Here is a 20,000-nt window from a genome sequence, read left to right as displayed (position 1 = left end):
ACACATTTATCAAAATAATAATTGCTTTTTTCCAAAATTATTTTGGGTAACCAAAATAGTGGAATATTATTTTATTTTATATATATAACACTAAAATAATAGCAGTTTTTGTATTTGTTTATTTATATTTATATGAATTAAAAAAATTGCAAAACAATAATTGTTGTTAAAATTATTATATTATCTGTAATAACTTATATTAATCGGCTGATTATTTTTTAGATTTGTTTATTTAAATTTATATCTGTATTCATATATATTTTTTTATTTATTTCATTTAAATTTAAACACTCCTGTCAAAATGTCGCCTTTTTATGTAAATATGTCCGTTTTATTCTGAGGTTATGTTAAATATGAACGACATATTCTACTTTCCCTGTCCATACAATGTTCATAAAACCATTACAGAAAAGAAATACATTAAAGCATGCAATGGAGACTTATAATAAGTTCAGAATGTCTAGTTGAAGTCTTTTACACTAAATGATATTCTTGACAGATTCTACAAAATGCTCCATTCAGTGGCGAGAAGTGCCAAAGTCATATTCAGTCACATTAATAATAGCGGCATATACTGTATATTATATAGAAATCAGACTTATATTCAATATTATGACCTCTCGACTCTTTTTCTACATGAACATCGTCTTTATCCAAGAAATGTCAGGGAAGTATGGATTAATGTGAGAGTTATGACAGACAATTATTCTAAAGTCCTCCAGCAATGATGGACAAAAATATAATCATACCCAATACATAAACTACCTTACTATTATTAAGCAGCTAATTAGTAGTTTATTGAGCTAGAAGTATTAATTAATGGTTTGTTTATAGCATAAATTTTATATTAAAATAAAGTGTGGCGCAGTTATGTACTGTACTATACTGTATTGAGTACTGTATAGCTGTTTATGTACAAATAGTGGCTGAATTGAGCTCATTCTGTTTCTGATTCTGAAATGCTTTATTAATTAGGAGTCTCTTTCTCTCTCTCTCTCTCTCTCTCTCTCTCTCTCTCTCTCTCTCTCTCTCTCTCTCTCTCTCTTCTGTACCAGTGATTATGGTTTTGAGAGAAGGACTGATGGGAAATGTACTCCAGCGTTCTGGTTTCCACCGTCCTCCATGTCTCGAACCTGCACTACAGAGCACACATTCCTCAACAGCACTGGGTGAGAACAATATTTCATGTGATTTATGCATACTGTAGCTGATTTATAGCAATGGTCCAGGGACCAATCAAGTTTTTAAATTTATTATTATTATTTTTACTTTTTTTTTTTATTTTGCATCTTTAAATGTATCAAAAAGGTTCCAAAAGTATTTATTTATTTGTTAATTTTTTACTTACCTAATTTATTACTAATTTATTTATACAAATCTTAATGAGGTTTTACTTAGGATTATTTTATTTTATATTATATTATTATTTTTAATTTAATTTAATTTAATTTAATTTAATTTTATTTTATTTTATTTTATTTTATTTTATTTTATTTTATTTTATTTTATTTTATTTTATTTTATTTTATTTTATTTTATTTTATTTTATTTTAAATTTCTTTTTAAGAACTCCCTCTCTGGCATTTATCCGTATAATGGCAATGAATAGCAACCAGCATTAAGTTCAAAGATTTAAAAGTATCACAGGATGGTCTCAAGAAACACATTTTGTATTAAAAAAAAGTGCTTTGCTGAAAAGCTAGTTAAAAATGCCAAGTTTTATTTATCAAGACTCCTAACTTTGACCAGCAGTCTTTGTATTCAATTGTGTGTTCTTGAGATTCTACGTTGTAAGAAGAAAAGTAAAAAAATAAATAGAAATATGTCAATATTCTTTTCCTGAGATACATACTGTACATTTTTTGTGTTCATTTAAGTTGCCATAATGGCCAGCCGCCATTCGGAATTGTATCTGGTAAGCAGAGCTCAGTCTGGAGATATTCAGCTCAGTGAGTAAAAAACTAGTTAGGATTATTCGTAATTTTAATTACGGATTCACTGAAATGAAAATACTTAGCTGAAATTGTAAAAACTGAATGCATTCGGTCAAAAAATGCTTTGTAGTAATTATTTATTAATTTAATACATGATTGCATGTTTCTTTTTTATAATTTCCCTTTCTTCCAAGTTTGATCTGCATTTTTAATTGCAAATTCTATCATAGAAATATTATCAATAATATTCTGATGAACTATAATTTATACAAACAAAAATATTATTATATTGCATTTAAAAAATAGTAATAGTTACAGAATTATTAAAAAAAAACTACATAAGAATTAATGCGTTATTTATTTAAAATGGTTAATAATAATAATAATAATAATAATAATAATAATAATAATAATAATAAATATAATTATTATTATTATTATTATTAATAGAATAAACTGTATTTTTCCTCAAACTGCGGCATGTTTTGTTTTGGCTTGAAACCGAAAATGCCACAATTTATTGGCCAAAAATTCGGTGCACCCTAATTTTAATCTTGATTTTTTAACTAATATTATTTATTACATTTTTCTGGCATCACAGTGGTGCAGTGGGTAGCACGATGGTCTCACAGCAAGAAGTTTGCTGGTTCGAGCCTCAGCTGGGTCGGTTGGCATTTCTGTGTGGAGTTTGCATGTTCTCCCTGTGTTTGCACGGGTTTCCTCCAGGTGCTCCGGTTTCCCCTACAAATCCAAAGACATTGGGTACAGGTGTATTTGGTAGGCTAAACTGGTCATAATGTATGTTTGTGAATTAGTGTGTGTGGATGTTTCCCAATGATGGGTTGCAACTGGAAGGGCATCTGCTGCGTAAAACGTTTGCTGCATAAGTTGTGGCGACCCCAGATTAATAAAGGGACTAAGAAAAGAAAATGAATGAATGAATGATTGAATTAAATCCTTCTTTCTAGACATATCTATATGAACTGTGACACTAATAAACTCTCCTGTTTTATAATATTTGAGTGCTCAAACTCAACATTTCTGCATAAATCGCTGATGTAGTGAACGTTCACATTGACGAATCTTCATACCTCACTACTTCTTTGTCTGTAAAGCTGCTTTGACGCAATCAGTATTATATAAAATCCTATTGAAATAAAGGTGAGCAGACTCTTGAACACACAGTCTAGAACAGATACAAATGGCGAAGGTCAGGATTTTATATAAAAAAAAAAAAAATAAAAAAAACTACAATGAATTCAGCTCATTACTCAGCAAAACCTATTGTCTGATGCTGTTCACTACCATTATATAGACAAGTGGCAGCATGACATTTTTTATAATGTCTCTATTCGTGGTCTGAAATAGAAAGAAGGACATAGAGCACTGATAAAATGTACTTTTTCTATCTCATTCAAGCTGTTAGCACCCGTTATATTGTTTATACAGTAGATAACGCATGCATGCTTTAAAAAATGTTGGTAACACTTTATTTAAAGTAACAATTGATGCTATAAACAAATCATTAAACAAAACTGTTAGCATAATAAACTACTAATTTGCTGCTTATTAATACTTATGGTAGTAGTTGGATTTAGGTATTAGGTAGAATTAGGGAGGTAGAATAAGACCATGTTTTATAAATACAACAGTAAAAAAAAAACAATTATATTAATAATAGAAAAATAATATTTGTTGTTTTACGTTGCTTTTCGGCAACTAAGGTGTTAAATTACATTAAATTTAATTAAATTACAGAAATTAATCATAAAATAACAGACGTTAAATAAAAATAAGAATTTTACCAGAAATGTAAATTTAATTACATTTCGTTAATTAACATGTTATTTTATGGTAAATTTCTGTAATTTAACGTCTGTTGTTTTGCGGTAAATTTCTGTAACTTAACGGCAGTTATTTCATGATAAACTTCTGTAATTTAACGTCTGTTATTTTATGGTAAATTTTTGTAATTTAACAACTGTTGTTTTGCGGTAAATTTCTGTAATTTAACGTCTGTTATTTTATGGTAATTTTTTGTAATTAAACAGCTGTAATTTTACAGTAAATTTCTATAATTTAACATCTGTTATTTTACGGTAATTGTTTGTAATTAAACGGCTGTTATTTTACGTTAAATTTCTGTAATTTAATGGCTGGTATTTTATGATAAATTTCTGTAATTTAATGTGTTATTTTATGATACATTTTTGTAATTTAAATTCTGTTATTTTACGGTAAATTTCTCTAATATAACGTCAGTTATTTTTTGGTAAATTCCTTTAATTTAATAGCTGTTATTTTACGGTAAATTTCTGTAATGTAACGTCTGTTATTTTACTTCTTTTTTTTTCCGGCACCCCATTTTTTTTTACAGTGTAGGTAAATAATATCTGCACACGCAAAGATAAACAGATCGTACTTTTCTTGCACGATATGGTGCAGATTTCGCCACTAAACTGACAATATGTTAAATAGTTCAATTTCCTCTTGGAATCAGACTGATAAGTTTATGTGTGGGGTAAAATTGTGGAATAGTCTAGAAAATAGGTTAAAACAGTGTCCAAATACTAAAAAGGTGTGTAAAAAAATGTATTATTAAAGTAATATGTGAATGAAGAAAGGTGATTGTTTAATTGGCACAAATTGGTGAATGCATAGTAAATATTTAGTTGATGGTTGTTCCTAGCACCATATAAGGTTTTGGATTTGTGTTTGTTTACAGAAATATACAAATGGTGTAAAGATCATATCTTATGTAGAGATAAAATATGAAACTATTTGAAGAGATAATTGAATGCTGATGATTGAATATTGGGGGTAATGTGATCAAGTGCTTCATCTTGCTCATCTTCATCTAGATTCATCTTGTTAGAATCTCTTATTTTTGAGTTTACATATGAAGATTTCAGATGCAAAAACTTCTGAAATTTAGATAATAACTAATAGAAAATAACCAATGCTGTGATATTACCGAAGCTACACACATGAGCCTGAAAAAATGGTGTGAATGTTGACAGGCTCATTGTGAAAACGTACCCTTGTATACATTTCTGGAGAGTGCGAATTATGTAGCCAGAACTACGTATGGCTGCATTTGGTCTTTAAAATGTACGCTACAGGGTGGTATGACACCACTGATGGCTTCTGTTTCTTTTTATGCTTTTCTCTGTATGGATGGCATTACAAGTAAATAACAGGGTGAGAACATGGGTAAGATCTAAAAATGTGGTAAAAATCTGGCATCAGCAAGAGCAATTATTTTTCTCGATTGCTTTTTAAACACTGTCGTTTGGGTTTAGGGAAAGTGGGAGATTGGGTCAGTCAGTGCTTTTGAAAACACTATCAGTTAGATTTAAGGAAGGAGGTGGCTGGGGGGATTGCTTGGTTGATTGATCAGTCAGTCAGTCTGTCAACAGTGGCCTCCTGTGGATTTATGCAAGAAGAGCAGGCGTAAATGGCACTCGCGAAAGAAATTTGAGATCTGAAAGAGCGTACACAATGGATTTGCGAAAACAAAAACAAACAATGAACCTGCTGGGACTTATTTTGTGATCTCCAGAAATGCATACAGGGGTACGTATCAATAATGATCCTGGGTTGGTAAACATGCTCAGTTTATTATAAAAATTCAGATGACACTTTAGAGGTTTTTGCATCTGAACTCTCCATATGAAGACGTTTTGTTGATCATGATAAAATGCAAGAGTATTTAAATACTTATTTTTAAGAGTGGATTACAATGTTCAGAATACAAATGATTCAATATGAGTTTGTGTGTGTGTGTGTGTGTGTGTGTGTGTGTGTCTGCAGGTACAGGAAGGTTGTGTCTAATAACTGCACAGGCGGTGTGATAGAGCGATACACGGCCCGCAGACAGCTGTGCCCCAGTCAGGCTCCTCGTGGCCTTCATTTAGTGACCAGCGAAGGGAAGCTCACAGCCACTCTGGCCAGCAACGTCACATTCCTTGTCTTCTTGGAGGAGGTATTGAGCTCTTTTTTTGTTCTTTTAAGCAGTTTTGCTTTCTGTCTAAGAAAAAAGGAAAATAATCTCCTATTTTATAGAAAGTTATGTGACTTTTTGGCGTTTTTTTTTTTTTTTTTTTCTCAATGAGGTTTCAAAACAGTTTTGCTTTCTGTCTAAGAATATAAATAAATGTTTTTTTCTAAACAATTTTGCTTGCTGTCTTATAAAACAAAATACTCTAATATTACAAAAAGTTATGATTTTTGTGCCTGTTTAGTTAATGATTCAAAACTTTTTTTTTGTTTTTCAATAATGTTTCAAAACAAAACAAAATGTTTCTTTATGCCTAAGAAAATGTGAAAAATACTCAAGAAATACAGAAACTTATTCCGTCAGATTTTTTTCCAAAACAACTTTGCTTTTTGTTTTAAAAAAAGAAAACAATACTAAAATATAACAAATATTATATGATTTTTTTTTGATGTTTTAAAACAGTTGTTTTTCAACAATGTATCAAAACCATTTTGCTTAAGAAGAAATAACTTTAATATTATTTTTAGAAAATTGAGACATGTTTTTGGACGTTTTTTTTAATGTTCCTTTTTTTAATGTGTCTAATGTGTCTTTTTTGTTTTGTTTTGTTTGAAAACAGTCTTGCTTTCTTTCTAAGAAAAAAAGTACTTTAATATTACAGAAACATTTTTGGCTGTTGTTTTCAAGAGTTTTAAACAGTTGTGTTTTCTATGACTTTTTTGGCTGTTTTTTTTTTTTTTTTTCAAAACTATCTGAAAAAAAAAATCTGACATTTTTAATTTTATTGTTTTGCTGTGAAAATACACAAACATCTTGTCAAATATATATAATAAGACTTTCTCCAGAAGAAAAAAATATTATCAGATATATAATAATAATAATAATAATAATAATAATAATAATAATAATAATAATAATTATCATAATTAATTAATAATAATAAATAATAATAATAATAATATTATCATCTTCATCTTAAAGAATCTCTCATCCACCCCAATCCCCTTGATTAATCCAGGACAGGGTGGCACGGCGGCTCAATGCACTGTAGCACTGTTAGCACTCTAGCCTCTCAGAAAGAAGGATGCTGGTTCGAGTCCAGACTGGGCCAGTTAGTGTTTCTTAGTGGAGTTAGCATTTTTCCCATAGGTAGTCCCGTTTCCTCCCACAGTCTAAAGACATGCGTTATACTGTAGGTGAAATGAATAAACCAAACTGGTACATTATGAGTGTTTTAGTATTGAGCATTCACCACATAAACTTATGCTGGTATAGTTGACAGTTCATTCCACCATGGCAGCCCCTAATAATCAAGGAATAGGCCAAGTGAACAAATTCAGTGGACAGCAAGCCAAACATGCTCTATTATCAATCCTCAGCTAAGTGTGAAAAATATTCTGCAATATTACAGAACGTCCTGTGACTTCTTTTCCCTCTGATTTTTTATTTTATTGATGTTTCATGTTATTATCCTTACTTTCCTTCCAGGGTGACGGATCGAAAACCAGCATCACTGTGGATTTCGGCGATGGAAACGCCTTCACTTACTCCAACGTGAGCTCCATCGAGGATGGCATTAAACACATTTACAAGACTGTGGGCATCTACCGAGTGTCAGCCACGGCGGAGAACAGTCTGGGCTCAGAAACGGTGCTCCTCTTCCTACACGTTACATGTAAGCCAAGACGTGGGAGTAGCAATATGCATAACACAGACAGCCATATCGTAGCCTGCTTTTATATCCCTGATGTATTTTACAGACCCGCTGAGTCTCATTTATGCTTTATTGACCAGAAAAAATCTCATTTGGCCTTGGTGCTATTGAACTCGGCATTAAGCAATTTGGATTTCAGGCTCGTAGTCTCTAACTATGACCATGAGATTGGAATCATCCCTCTCAGTTATTGCTGAAAGACACTTTAGTGTAAGATGAAGGTCCCGGGGATCTAAACTATATCGTGCTGGACTGATGAACTTTACCTAGTGTTACTTTTACAATTAGCAGCTATCAAACTGTTACATTTATTTCTAAAGTGAAAAACTAAAATGAATGGCTCACATGACTCAGTTCATGTGAATTTCATGTGAATCTTTAGTGAATCGAAAACATACAGATGAAGAGATTTATACTTTAAAATCCTCAATGAGTCAGTTTTTTAGGTTTCCAAACAAATGACTCTCATGAACAACTCTTTAAAAAATAAATCAAAACATAGTTTACTCTTATGTTGTACTCCAGAGACATTATACAGAATATGAATTAAGAATTTTCATGAGTACTATTATGTCAAATTAAACATAATATTTTGGTCAATTTTTGATTTAAAGCTTTTAGTTTAATGGACAATTTAATTCTAATGGAAATTTTACAAAAATACACTATGTCTTGTTTAGTTTGATTCCCAAACAACTGAATCTCATGAGCTGATTCTATTTAGTTCATCAAAAACATTCATATTGAATTAAGATTCATATTGTAAATCATTGCCTGATTCTCAAACAAGTCAGGTTTTTTGTATCTATTTATAAACAAATGACTCTCATGAACAATTCTGTTAAATTGAATCAAAACATTCAGTTTACTCTTACAGTATGTTGTGCTCTTAAGATTTTTACTGCAGTGTATGAACTAAGAATTGTCATGAGTGCTAATTTATTAAATTACTCATATTATGTTGGTAAATCTTTGCTTGATAGTTTTTGAAAGATGATTTATTTCTAATGGATTTTATACAAACATACAATACAAATGATGTACTGAACAATGTCCCAAACTTCTCCCGAACAAATGACTCTTATGAGTTGATTCTATTTAGTGAATCAAAAACAGTCGTACAAAGAGATTCATGCATGTAAAATCCTTGCCTGATTCTCAAACGAGTCATTTTTTTTTTTACTTATTTCTAAAGTAATGACTCTAGTATTATTTTTAAATCATTCGGCTTACAATTTTCTGTCATGTCGTACTCCTGAGACTTTAAAGTACACAGTTTGTATTAAGATCTGTGTTTTTTATTCAAATAAAAATAAAATGTTGGTCAATTTCTGCTTTAAAGCTTTTAGTTTAAAGAAAGTTTAAATCAAATGGGATTTTAGATTCTAATTCTTTGTATCCATCCTCTCTACATGTGCAAAAATTCCAATATACCTTGTTTAGTTTGATTCCTGAACAAATGGTCTTATAAGTTGATTCTATTTAGTGAATCAAAAAGATTCAGATAAAAAGGTAAAATCCTTGCCTAATTCTCTAACAAATCTGTTTTTTCCTATCACAAAGCAAATGACTCTTATGAACAATTCCTTTCACATAAATCAAAACAGTTTACAGTTATGTCATACTGCTTGAACTTCATACAGTACTGTGTGTACTAAGAATTATACTATTGTATTAAATTAGTAATATTCAATTCAATTACTGCTTTAAAGCTTTTAGTTTAAAGGAAGATTTAGTTTGAACGAAATGTCTGATTCTAACTCTTTGTGTCTATTAAAAAAAATCCAATATGTCTTGTTTAGTTTGACTCCCTAACAAATGACTCTCATGAACTAATTCTATTTAGTGAATCAAAAACATTCAGATGAACAAATTCTTGAGGTAGGTCAGTTTATTCGAATGCTTTCAGTAGCATTCAACTTAAGAGCTCTTGTCCATGAGCCAGACTGTTTCTTTGTGTTTTGCTAGTAATATCTTGAAAAAAATAATAATAAAAAAATTAAAATAAAAAGAAAATTATATATGTGTGTATATATATATATATATATATATATATATATATATATATATATATATATATATATATATATATATATATATATATATATATATATATATATATATGCATACAGTATTTCATTATTCACTTATTATTTATGTACAATAATTAAGAAATTATATACTGTACAATGAAAAAGTAAAATATAATAAACAAAGAAAGTGTAAATGAAAAAGCTTATTTATCGGCTGTCTTAGTCCTATTACTTTAAAATAACAAACAAATATTTATTTATTTATTTATTTATTTATTTATTTATTTATTTATTTATTTATTCATTATTTAATGTTAGTACTTTCCCTTTAGTTGTCTTATATCTTTTGTTTTAATTTCCAAAATTAATCTATATTGCACTTAACAAGTTTACAATGATAATAAAGCTTGTTAACAAGTTTTTAATGTTTTATAAATGAATTTTAATGCTTTGTTTCATTGTTGCATCTTCATTTACAAGTAGCAGAGGATTTACAGCTGTATATGTCTGTTCATTCGCATCCCATCCCTTTGTGCCCCCTAGTGGCACAGTTGCAAACTGCGGTTACACCTATTGTAAAAACATTTTGTTAATCCCTTAGCGTCAGATGCAGCGGTATTGGTCATATTGAACTGTCATCCACTGTACATACTGTAAAATAAAATTTTCACTAACAATTCTTTTTAAATGAGTCAAAAATACCATTTATGTTGTATTTTGGAGATTTAATGCGATACACAATATCATAATTTATATATTTTCTAGTCGGCTTAGTCCCTTTATTAATCCGGGGTCGCCACAGCGGAATGAACTGCCAACTTATCCAGCAAGTTTTTACACAGCGGATGCCCTTCCAGCCACAACCCATCTCTGGGAAACATCCACACACACACACACTCATACACTACTGACAATTTAGCCTACCCAATTCACCTGTGCCGCATGTCTTTGGACTGTGGGGGAAACCGGAGCACCCGGAGGAAACCCATGCGAACGCAGGGACAACATGCAAACTCCACATTTACAATTATTTAATATTGTTTTAAATTATAGTTTAGACCAGTTATGAAACTGCTGCTCATTAAAACTGAAATCAATTAAAATAAACAAATCAACAACATTAATTTCAGACGTTCCTGTCCTGCAATGTTCTGAAGAAGGGTGAAAAGTGTGATTGGTCATTTCACATGTTGGTCAAACGGCCTCTTCTGGACTGTGTGGGTGGTTTTTGGCCAAAAAATGGATTTGATTTGATGCCAGTAACCTAAAAGTCTGGCTCTACAAAACTCTCTTATTATGTAACAAAGTGTTGTACTAATGTTGGATGACATTATTTTCGCACATTCCGAGCAGATGGCGTAGACATTTTGTGTCTTTTTTTAGTGGTCTTTGTGTGTGTTTGATGGGAAGAAGCTCACCATCATTTATTAGAGATTACGTGACTCAAACTTGAAGCTTTTCTCTTATGTCCACCTACTAGCCACATTCAGAAAGCCATTCAGAATGAAAGACAGACAGACATTCAGACAGAAGTCTTTGCAGTGACATATTGATCCGGAAGAAGGAACATTTTCAGTCTGTCAATCCTGTGGTGCCAAACAAAGCAAACTGAGCATCTGGTGCAAGAGTGTTATTTACAGATGACTCTATCATGAGCAGAAGTTTTGTAAATGAATGCATACATATATGCTGGAATTGTTAGGTAGAGGTTTAGTAAGAAGTTTCCATTAAATAAAATCAGCAATATCCAGTTATATTATTTAATTTTATTCAGCAGTTCTGTCTGGTGCTCAAATCTGATTGGCTGATAGATAGCCATGCGATATTCTGCAATAACAGCACTCGTACAGCCTCTTCACCTTTGTGTATTAAAACGCCAACATATAGAGGGACAAGCAGAAGAGTGAGCAATTCACTACAGTTCGACAAATATAGTAGCTGTTGGATAACATAATTTACTTTTGAGGCTTTTTTTAGGCAAGAATGTAGTTTGCAGCTATGCAGTTTGTTTATAAGGATTTTTTAAATTTTAAATATTCATTTTTTCGGAGGTTCAGTGCGTTGGCGGCCATCAACCTGTCATACTGAGCAGAGCAAAGAAAGTTGATGTTGATGCCATAAGATGGCGACAGAGAGCTCATAATAAGTCCTTGGGAGAAAAACTCCCAAATTAAATTTCAAATAACACCTGATCAAATCATTGTAAAACGGGCAAGTGAAGTTCTAAGTTTACCTTTCTCTTTTGTATGTTGTAGTGCTGTATTTATACTATAGTGATCTACTAGTACTTGCTTTGCTTTGGCTTTTTCAGGGTTAATTATTGTAATATCCTTATCTCGACAGAGAAATACTGGGAAATCTCTGTAGACTGATGGCATTTCATGTCTTATAATCTAAAAAATGTGAGCAAAATCAGCTGTTTTATCACTTTAGACATTACGCTAGGCAATTCTACAAATACTAGCTCTTAAGTGATGTTGAAGTAGCAAAGGTTTCTCCTGTTCTGACTGTCAGCTGAAAAGGTGAATGAATGGCAGAATGAAGTAGTTCCTCGTTTGGAAGGATTTTTGAGACTCTTATTTGATTTTCTTTTTTATACACACAATTATGTAGTCGAACTGTTGTATAAATGCAATATCACACTCGTAGAAGTGCAATATCGATGTATATCATCACGGGTGGGACATTAAGGCACTCGGCCTGTGGCCTCGAGCCAGTACACACCTCCCACCAGTGCCAATATACAGCCACATCGCACTGCTACTTGTGTATTATTGCTTATATTTATAACATCACTTGGATGGTCAACTAGGCAGGGTTAAAAACAGAAAAAGACAGTTCCATGTAGATAATCTAAAAGCGTTGTCAGTGTAATAAAGTGTAGTAAAAGGTTGCGGTAGGAGGAAAAACAAACATAAACAACACAACAAACAAAGCTCAAAACACATCTAGGCAATCCAGCAAACACTTTGAAATGCTTCCTAAAGGGAAACAAGACTCAGCACTGGGTGTGTGTATGTGATGTATATATAGTACCAGTAATCAGTAATGATGGGCTACAGCTGTATGTCTAATCAGGAGGTGAGCTGAAACCCAATCTCACTGCAATTCGTAACTTTTTGTTTTAGTTGGTAATTTGTGTAAATTTGTATGATTTAATTTATACAATTTAGTTTGATTTGCTTATCCACCAAAGATGGTTGGGAGCCACACCTCCTTTTTAAAATCATACATTTTCCTACGAATTCGTAGGAATTAACCAATAAACTGACAAAATGTAAAATAGTGATGTTTCCTTGTGAGATCAGGGTGTGTGAAACTGATGTGTGAATGCATTGCATAATGGGATATGTAGTTCAGTGTTCTACATCGCTACATCTGTCTACATCGCTGATAATCATAACAATTATAATCACTTTTGATTAATTTAATGTATCATTGTTCAGTTAAAATATGTCTTTTAATAAATAAAACATGTTTACTATCACTGCATGCAAAGTGGTTAAATTTATTTATATTTTTGCATATTTTGTTTGATTGTCCTTTTGAAAACACTAAACTGCACTATAAACTTTACTTATCCAAAGTTATATACAATTATTTATTTATTTTAAAACATAATATGGTTTACCCCATCTGTTTAGGCTTGAAAATCCCTAAATGAACAAAACATGAGAACTAGAAAAACACTACCAGTTTTCGTAACTCACTTCTTTTCTCGTCTCTCTCTCTTTCGCTTTTTCTCGCTCTTTCTCTCTGAGCAGGTCAGTTGGACTCTATCCATCTCTCCGCTCCTTTTGTAGCTGTGAAAAATAAAGAAGTCAATCTGACGGTGGTTCTCTACCCCAGCCAAGTAGGAACAGTCACCTACATCTGGTGGTTTGGGAACAATTCCGAGGTAAAGTGTTCATGTGTCTCTCACCTATGTGTGTGTCTCTGTGAGCAGCATGTAAATAAACTGTGCTGACAGGAGTATCTCTCGAGAGTATGTGTGTGTGTGTGATGGTGTTTTTCGCAGCCTGTGATCACGCTGGATGGGAGTGTGTCCTTCACCTTCTCCAGAGAGGGAATCAGCATCGTCACCGTACAGGTTTCTGCTGGGAACAACATCCTGCAGGACAGGAAAACCATCGCCGTCCACGGTGAGCTTACCACAGAGAGCAAACAGATTAAAGCTAGTCTTGTTAAATAAGAACTAAATTGTTTAAAGCATATACAGTCTAATCCAAAATTGTTTATACTTCTGCACTGGGAAAAAAAAAAAAGTTTCATTGGATTTACTACGTTTTTTAAGGTAAGTGGTTGCAAACAATTTTTATGGACTGAATTTAAACAAACAAATATGTCTAAAATGTTCAACGGACTTTCTTTGTTTAAATCTAGCCTATATAAATTGTTTGCAACCACTTACCCTAAAAAATGCATAAATCCAATGACAAAATTTTCAGTGTGGCAATTTCTGGAAAAAAAATGCTTTCTTCAAAAAAGTTACTTTTATTCAGCCAGCAAGTTTTTTATTTTATTTTATTTTTTTATTTTTTTATTTTTGACTGGAAATAGCACAGGCTTCTCGCAAAAAAATATTAAGATTATCATAGCAGTATTGTAGAACTAATATTTAAGGAAAAATATTTCTTTAAATAACTGTTAAATTTTGCTGTATTTGGCTTAACTGTTCTTGGGTGTCCTGCCAATGTATTAGATAACTCTAATACATACAGTAAGTAAGGTGACCAATATTCTTACAGGGAGAAGACTTTATTGAAGACATTGAATTGTATAGTTCCTCAGCATCGATGTTAACCTGTCAGTCTTCAAGTAACTTAACCCTACTGTCTGCTAGACAGACGTTATACTAGCTACAAACAAACCATTTTGTGTTTACTAGGCTAAGCCGAACCCTCTTATCAGATGTCTCAGTTGTTATTTTGTTTATACCCATTGAGATCGTGAAAGGGTTACACCTATCGTAAAAGTATCATTTAGTTCACACCTATCAGTTTGTAAAACACAATCTCACGGCAATTCATAACTTTTTGATTTAGTGGTAATTCGTATGAATTTGTACAATCTAATTTGTACAATTTAGTACAATTTGTTTATCACCCAATGATGGTTGGGTTTAGGGGCAAGGTTGAGTGCCACTCCTTTTTAAAATCATACATATTCATACGACTTTCGTAATTCACTCACACAAATCAGCCACTAACCTGACAAAACATAAAATACTTACATTTTCTTGTGAGATTTGGCTGGTTTGTAAATGTTGAGGCACAGGTCACCCCAACATACACAGAACTGATTACATAAGTTCATTCAATGTCAATACAATTAAACTAAAATGCACAGAATCCTTCATAACTTCAGAATTTGCCAGGGATTTAAATAATTTCAGGCTTGACTGGATGTATATTTAACACTTTTTGAAATAATTTTCAGTTTAAATAAAATAAAACAAATATATAAAGAAATGTATAAGTACTTCAAGTATTAAATTGAAGAAAAAAAAATAATACATGTACTTTTTATAACTAAAAACTGGATTAATATTATTCCAGGTTTAGTTTTTTAAATCATAATGTTAGTTTTATATTAGCCATAACAAATATGAATTAATATTGTTATAATACTATAAAACTAATGCCAAATTAATGGTTTTAATAAAAAATAAATCATACTAAAATACTAAAAAAAATTTACTCGGGGAAACATATGAAAAATATGTATTTTTATAAATCTTGTTATAGTATATGTGTTAAAAAGTACGGTGATATTATATGTTCATTACAAATGCAACACTTTAGGTATTATAATTGGGCAAAGTGTGATAAAAAAGACTGCTACAAATTGTGGAAAAAAAGTGATACACTAATAATACATGATACACTAATAATACAACAACAACAAAGACTAAACTAAAATGAAACCTGTTAAACTATTTTTGAGCAAAAAATATAATAAAACCTAAAATATTAGAGAAGCTAAATCAAAGAATTAATGAATACTAACATATTTTTATAAATAAATAAATGAATGAATGAATGAATGAATGAATGAATGAATAATAAATAAATAAATAAATAAATAAATATATATATATATATATATATATATATATATATATATATATATATATATATATATATATATATATATATATATATATATATATATATATATATTTATTAATTTATTAATTAATTAATTAATTAATTAATTTATTTATTTATTTATTTATTTATTTATTTATTTATTATTCATTCATTCATTCATTCATATATATATAATAGCAGCTACACAGTAAATATTATCCCAAAGGAAAAATAAAGTACTACTCTTTTTTTCTTCAGGAGAAAATATCCCAACCATCTTTATTTAAAAAAAATTACAATTAATTAAACAAATTCTAAAATATAAACAAAAAAATGCTAAATTGAATTAAAATGTTTTATAAAATCTGCAGCACAAAAATCTGCATCCAAACCTTATTACTACAATAATTTCTGATTAAAAAGCAATAATCATCACAGTAATATGACTTTTGTGCAATTTCTCAATTCCAGAATACTTCAGGTCTCATCTTCTTGCCTTTTCGTCCAATCTGGATGATCATAACCCTGATGTGGCCGAATGGAGACTCGATGTGAGTCGAGTCATTAAAGCCTCCATGATGCAGGTGAGTTCACATTTCATCAAATTTGAAGCCTAATTTAATAAAATAATTAAAGTATGTAGAAATCTTATCTGACCAACTGATTAAAAAACTTAAATTCCCCATAAAACCTGTCCAAACACAAGCACAATCAGAAGCTTTAGTGGGTTTTCTTGCTCCACACTTTCTCTGAAGATCTCAAATATCTACTCTTTGAGCTCGTACAGATTCTCATTCCCTGCATGCCACTGTGACAGGAAAAACTTGAGAAACATTCAAGCATATGGCACGACAGACACAAATAATGATTACCGTTTTCCTGCGCTCCCCCTGTGGCATGATAACCCAACAGTGGGAATTTCTTTATGGATGTTTATGAGATATGACGGGTCTCATGTGAGCCATATGCGTGTTCTGCTCCAGTTGCTTATTGGTAATGTGTGTAATGAGTTCTGCAGTGGACAGATGGACAACAGTGGCTGGACGCGGTGACCTTGTAACATCAACCAGGGAGGATTTGACATGTTTATATTGAGTTTGAAAAGGATAGTTTGCTCAAACATGAAAATTCTGTCTTTATTTACTCGCTCTCATTTTAATTCCAAACACAAACCATTTTTGTGTGCGTGTCTCTGCATGGAAGACAAAGGGAAAAACACTGGAGAACTGATGTGTTAGAAGCAATGAAGTGGGAGATTACTGATGTCAGATCTGACTGAACGCATCTAGAAGACATGAGCGAGTAAATTATGCCGAAATGTAATTTCTGAAGTTAAACTTTAAATATACCCACACTCTTTCCTCTTGGTATGCACCAGATACATTCATACCAACACTCCATGTTTCTGGGGAAAAAAAAAACATCTTGCAAGTCTTAGGATGCTTAATGCAGGTGAGTGGGCTTTACAAACCACTCTTTTCCTTCCCGTATGCACCAGACACCTTCTTATAAGCACTCTATACTTCTTGGGAAAGATTGAGAGTGTGCTTCATATAGCTGAGTGCACTTGACAAATCACCTGTAGGAGACACACTCTTCATGTGCACCAGACACCTTCTTATAAGCACTCTATACTTCTTGGGAAACATTGTGCGATTCTGAGTGTGCTTTATGCAGGTTAGTAGGTTTGACAAACCACCCGAAGGAGACACTTTTTACTTTTCATGTGCACCAGACACCTTCTTATAAGCATTCTATACTTCTCTGGAAACATTGTGCAATTTTCAGTGTGCTCCATACAGGTGAGTGGGCTTCACAAACCACCTGTAGATGGTATACTCTTTTCCTCTCCCTTTGTAGCAGGTGCTTTCTTATTAACACTCCATATTTCTGGGAAACATTAGGCGATTGTAAGTGTGCTCTATACTGGTGAGTGGGCTTGACAAACCACCTGTAGGAGACACTCTCTCCTCTTCATGTGCACCAGACATCGTCTTATAAGCACTCTATACTTCTTGGAAAACATTGTGCAATTCTGAGTGTGCTTCTTACAGGTTAGTGGGTTTAACAAACCACCTGTAGGAGACACTCTCTACTTTTCATGTGCACCAGACACCTTCTTATAAGCATTCAATGGTTTTTGGGAAACATTGTGCGATTCTAAGTCTGCTCCATACTGGTGAGTGGGTTTGACAAACCACCTGTAGGAGACACTCTCTCCTCTTCATGTGAACCAGACATCGTCTTATAAGCATTCTATACTTCTTGGGAAACATTGTGTAATTCTGAGTGTGCTTCTTACAGGTTAGTGGGTTTGACAAACCACTCGTAGGAGACACTCTCTCCTTTTCATGTGCACCAGACACCTTCTTATAAGCGTTCTATACTTCTTTGGAAACATTGTGCAATTCTCAGTGTGCTCCATACAGATGAGTGGGCTTCACAAACCACCTGTAGGAGACACTCTCTTCTCTTCATGTGCACCAAACACCTTCTTATAAGAATTCTATACTTATTGGGAAACATTGTGCGATTCTGGGTGTACTCCAAACAGGTGTGTGGGTTTGACAAACCACCTGTAGGAGACACTCTCTCCTTTTCATGTGCACCAGACACTTTCTTATAAGCACTCTATACTTTTTGGGAAACATTGTGCGATTCTGAGTGTGCTTTATACAGGTGAGTGGGTTTGACAAACTACCTGTAGATGACATACACTTATCTTCTCCGTATGTACTAGACACTTTCGTAACAACACTATATTTCCTGGGAAACATTGTGTATTTCTGAGTGTGCTCCAAACAGGTGAGTAGGCTTGACAAACCACCTGTAGAAGACATCTCCATACACATCAGATACTTTCTTATCAGCACTTCATATTTTTTGGGAAACTTTGTGCGATACAGAGTGTGCTTCATGCTGGTGAGTGGGCTTGACAAACCACCTGAAGGCAAACTCGCTCCTTTTCACTTGCGCCAAGGAAGAAAAAAAAAAGGATTTATATACTGCAACTGATTTTTAAAGTGCTTCTTTTATCCCAACTTGTAAATTGCCTCGGATAAAAGCGCACTGCTAAATGAGTAAATGTACTGATAACATGATACAAGGCATCTTTTTGTTTTAAGATTTTTTATTATATTTTACCTTCATCATTCGAATCATTAGCTTTGGTTGACCCATCAGTTTTTAATAATGTAAAATATGGTAAGATCATTCAACATCAGTCTGAAAACATAGCCCTATATACATTTCTGGAGATTGTGAATTATATAGCCAGAAGTACGTTTGGCCGCATTTCGTCTTTAAATCAAACGCTACAGAGTGGTAGACACTATTCCTCTTTGTGCTTACCAGCTGACTGATTACCTCTGTATGGAGGGATTTCTCACTGTTACCAGTTGGTCTAGTGACTTGCCGCATACATTGGCATACTTGTGACACAGAAAGGAGTTGACCATGACAATGGCATTCGAGTCCAGCGAAAAACAGTCCAATAAAGTAGCTAAGACAAAAACAAAATGTAAATGAGAATGTGGTCAAATCTGAGAACGTGCTACAAATCAGGGGGCTTATATTTCCTGGATTGCTTTTGAAAACACTGCTGGTCGGTTTTAGGAAAGGAGGAGGGTGGGTCAGTCGATCACCCAGTCAGTCAGTCGATCAGTCACTCGACAGCGTACTCTGCTGGATTTACATGAGAACAGCAGGCACGAATGGCACTCACATGAGAAATTTGAGATCTGAAAAAGCATTTACAGTGGCCTCTGGTGGATTCGCGAAAACAAACACTGCAAAAAAGCATACCTCCTGGGACGTATTTGGCGCTCTCCAAAAATATAATCCGGTATGATTTTAGAATGAGCCTGGGTTGCTTGTTTTATAACCTTTGTGAAAGTAAAGGGTGTAACTAGAATAAAGTAATATTTCATCATTATTGAGAATGTCAAAATTATTTATGTAAAAGAAAAAAATAAAACATGAGGACAAGCTTTCTGAACTTAAATGTGTTCATGGACAAATTTACCCTTATTTAGTAAATCTGAATCCGAATGTAATATCAGATTTAAGCTGAATCCATTAAAGAAATAAATCTGTCAATAGTACCCTAGATTTTTCTTCAGAGTTGACATAATGGATTACATATTTAATGTTATCATGTATTAACTATTAAAGAAACTTTTGATTGTTTGTTTGGTGCTCATGTTGGTGTGATGTGGTTTTGTGATG

General features: G+C 32.5%; 1 protein-coding gene across 4 annotated transcripts in view; it reads left to right on the top strand.

Moving 5' to 3' along the window:
* Positions 1 to 20,000, top strand: part of sorcs1 (sortilin-related VPS10 domain containing receptor 1) — a 346,560-nt gene that overhangs the window by 307,981 nt on the left and 18,579 nt on the right. For all 4 annotated transcript variants that reach the window (XR_015476922.1, XR_015476923.1, XM_087237652.1 and 1 more), the window contains 6 exons: positions 1,056 to 1,169; positions 5,748 to 5,919; positions 7,423 to 7,609; positions 13,446 to 13,579; positions 13,700 to 13,823; positions 16,245 to 16,357. Coding sequence is in view for 2 of the 4 variants with exons in the window: in XM_087237652.1 (XP_087093778.1) it covers positions 1,056 to 1,169; positions 5,748 to 5,919; positions 7,423 to 7,609; positions 13,446 to 13,579; positions 13,700 to 13,823; positions 16,245 to 16,357 (844 nt within the window). In the remaining 2 variants the exon portion in view is untranslated. The remainder of the gene's footprint in view (positions 1 to 1,055; positions 1,170 to 5,747; positions 5,920 to 7,422; positions 7,610 to 13,445; positions 13,580 to 13,699; positions 13,824 to 16,244; positions 16,358 to 20,000) is intronic.

The sequence above is a fragment of the Danio rerio genome, chromosome 1 (assembly GCF_052040795.2).
Source record: "Danio rerio strain M-AB ecotype USA chromosome 1, GRCz13ab, whole genome shotgun sequence".
In the NCBI taxonomy this organism is placed as follows: Eukaryota; Metazoa; Chordata; class Actinopteri; order Cypriniformes; family Danionidae; genus Danio; species Danio rerio.
This window is presented reverse-complemented; position numbering and strand designations above follow the sequence as displayed.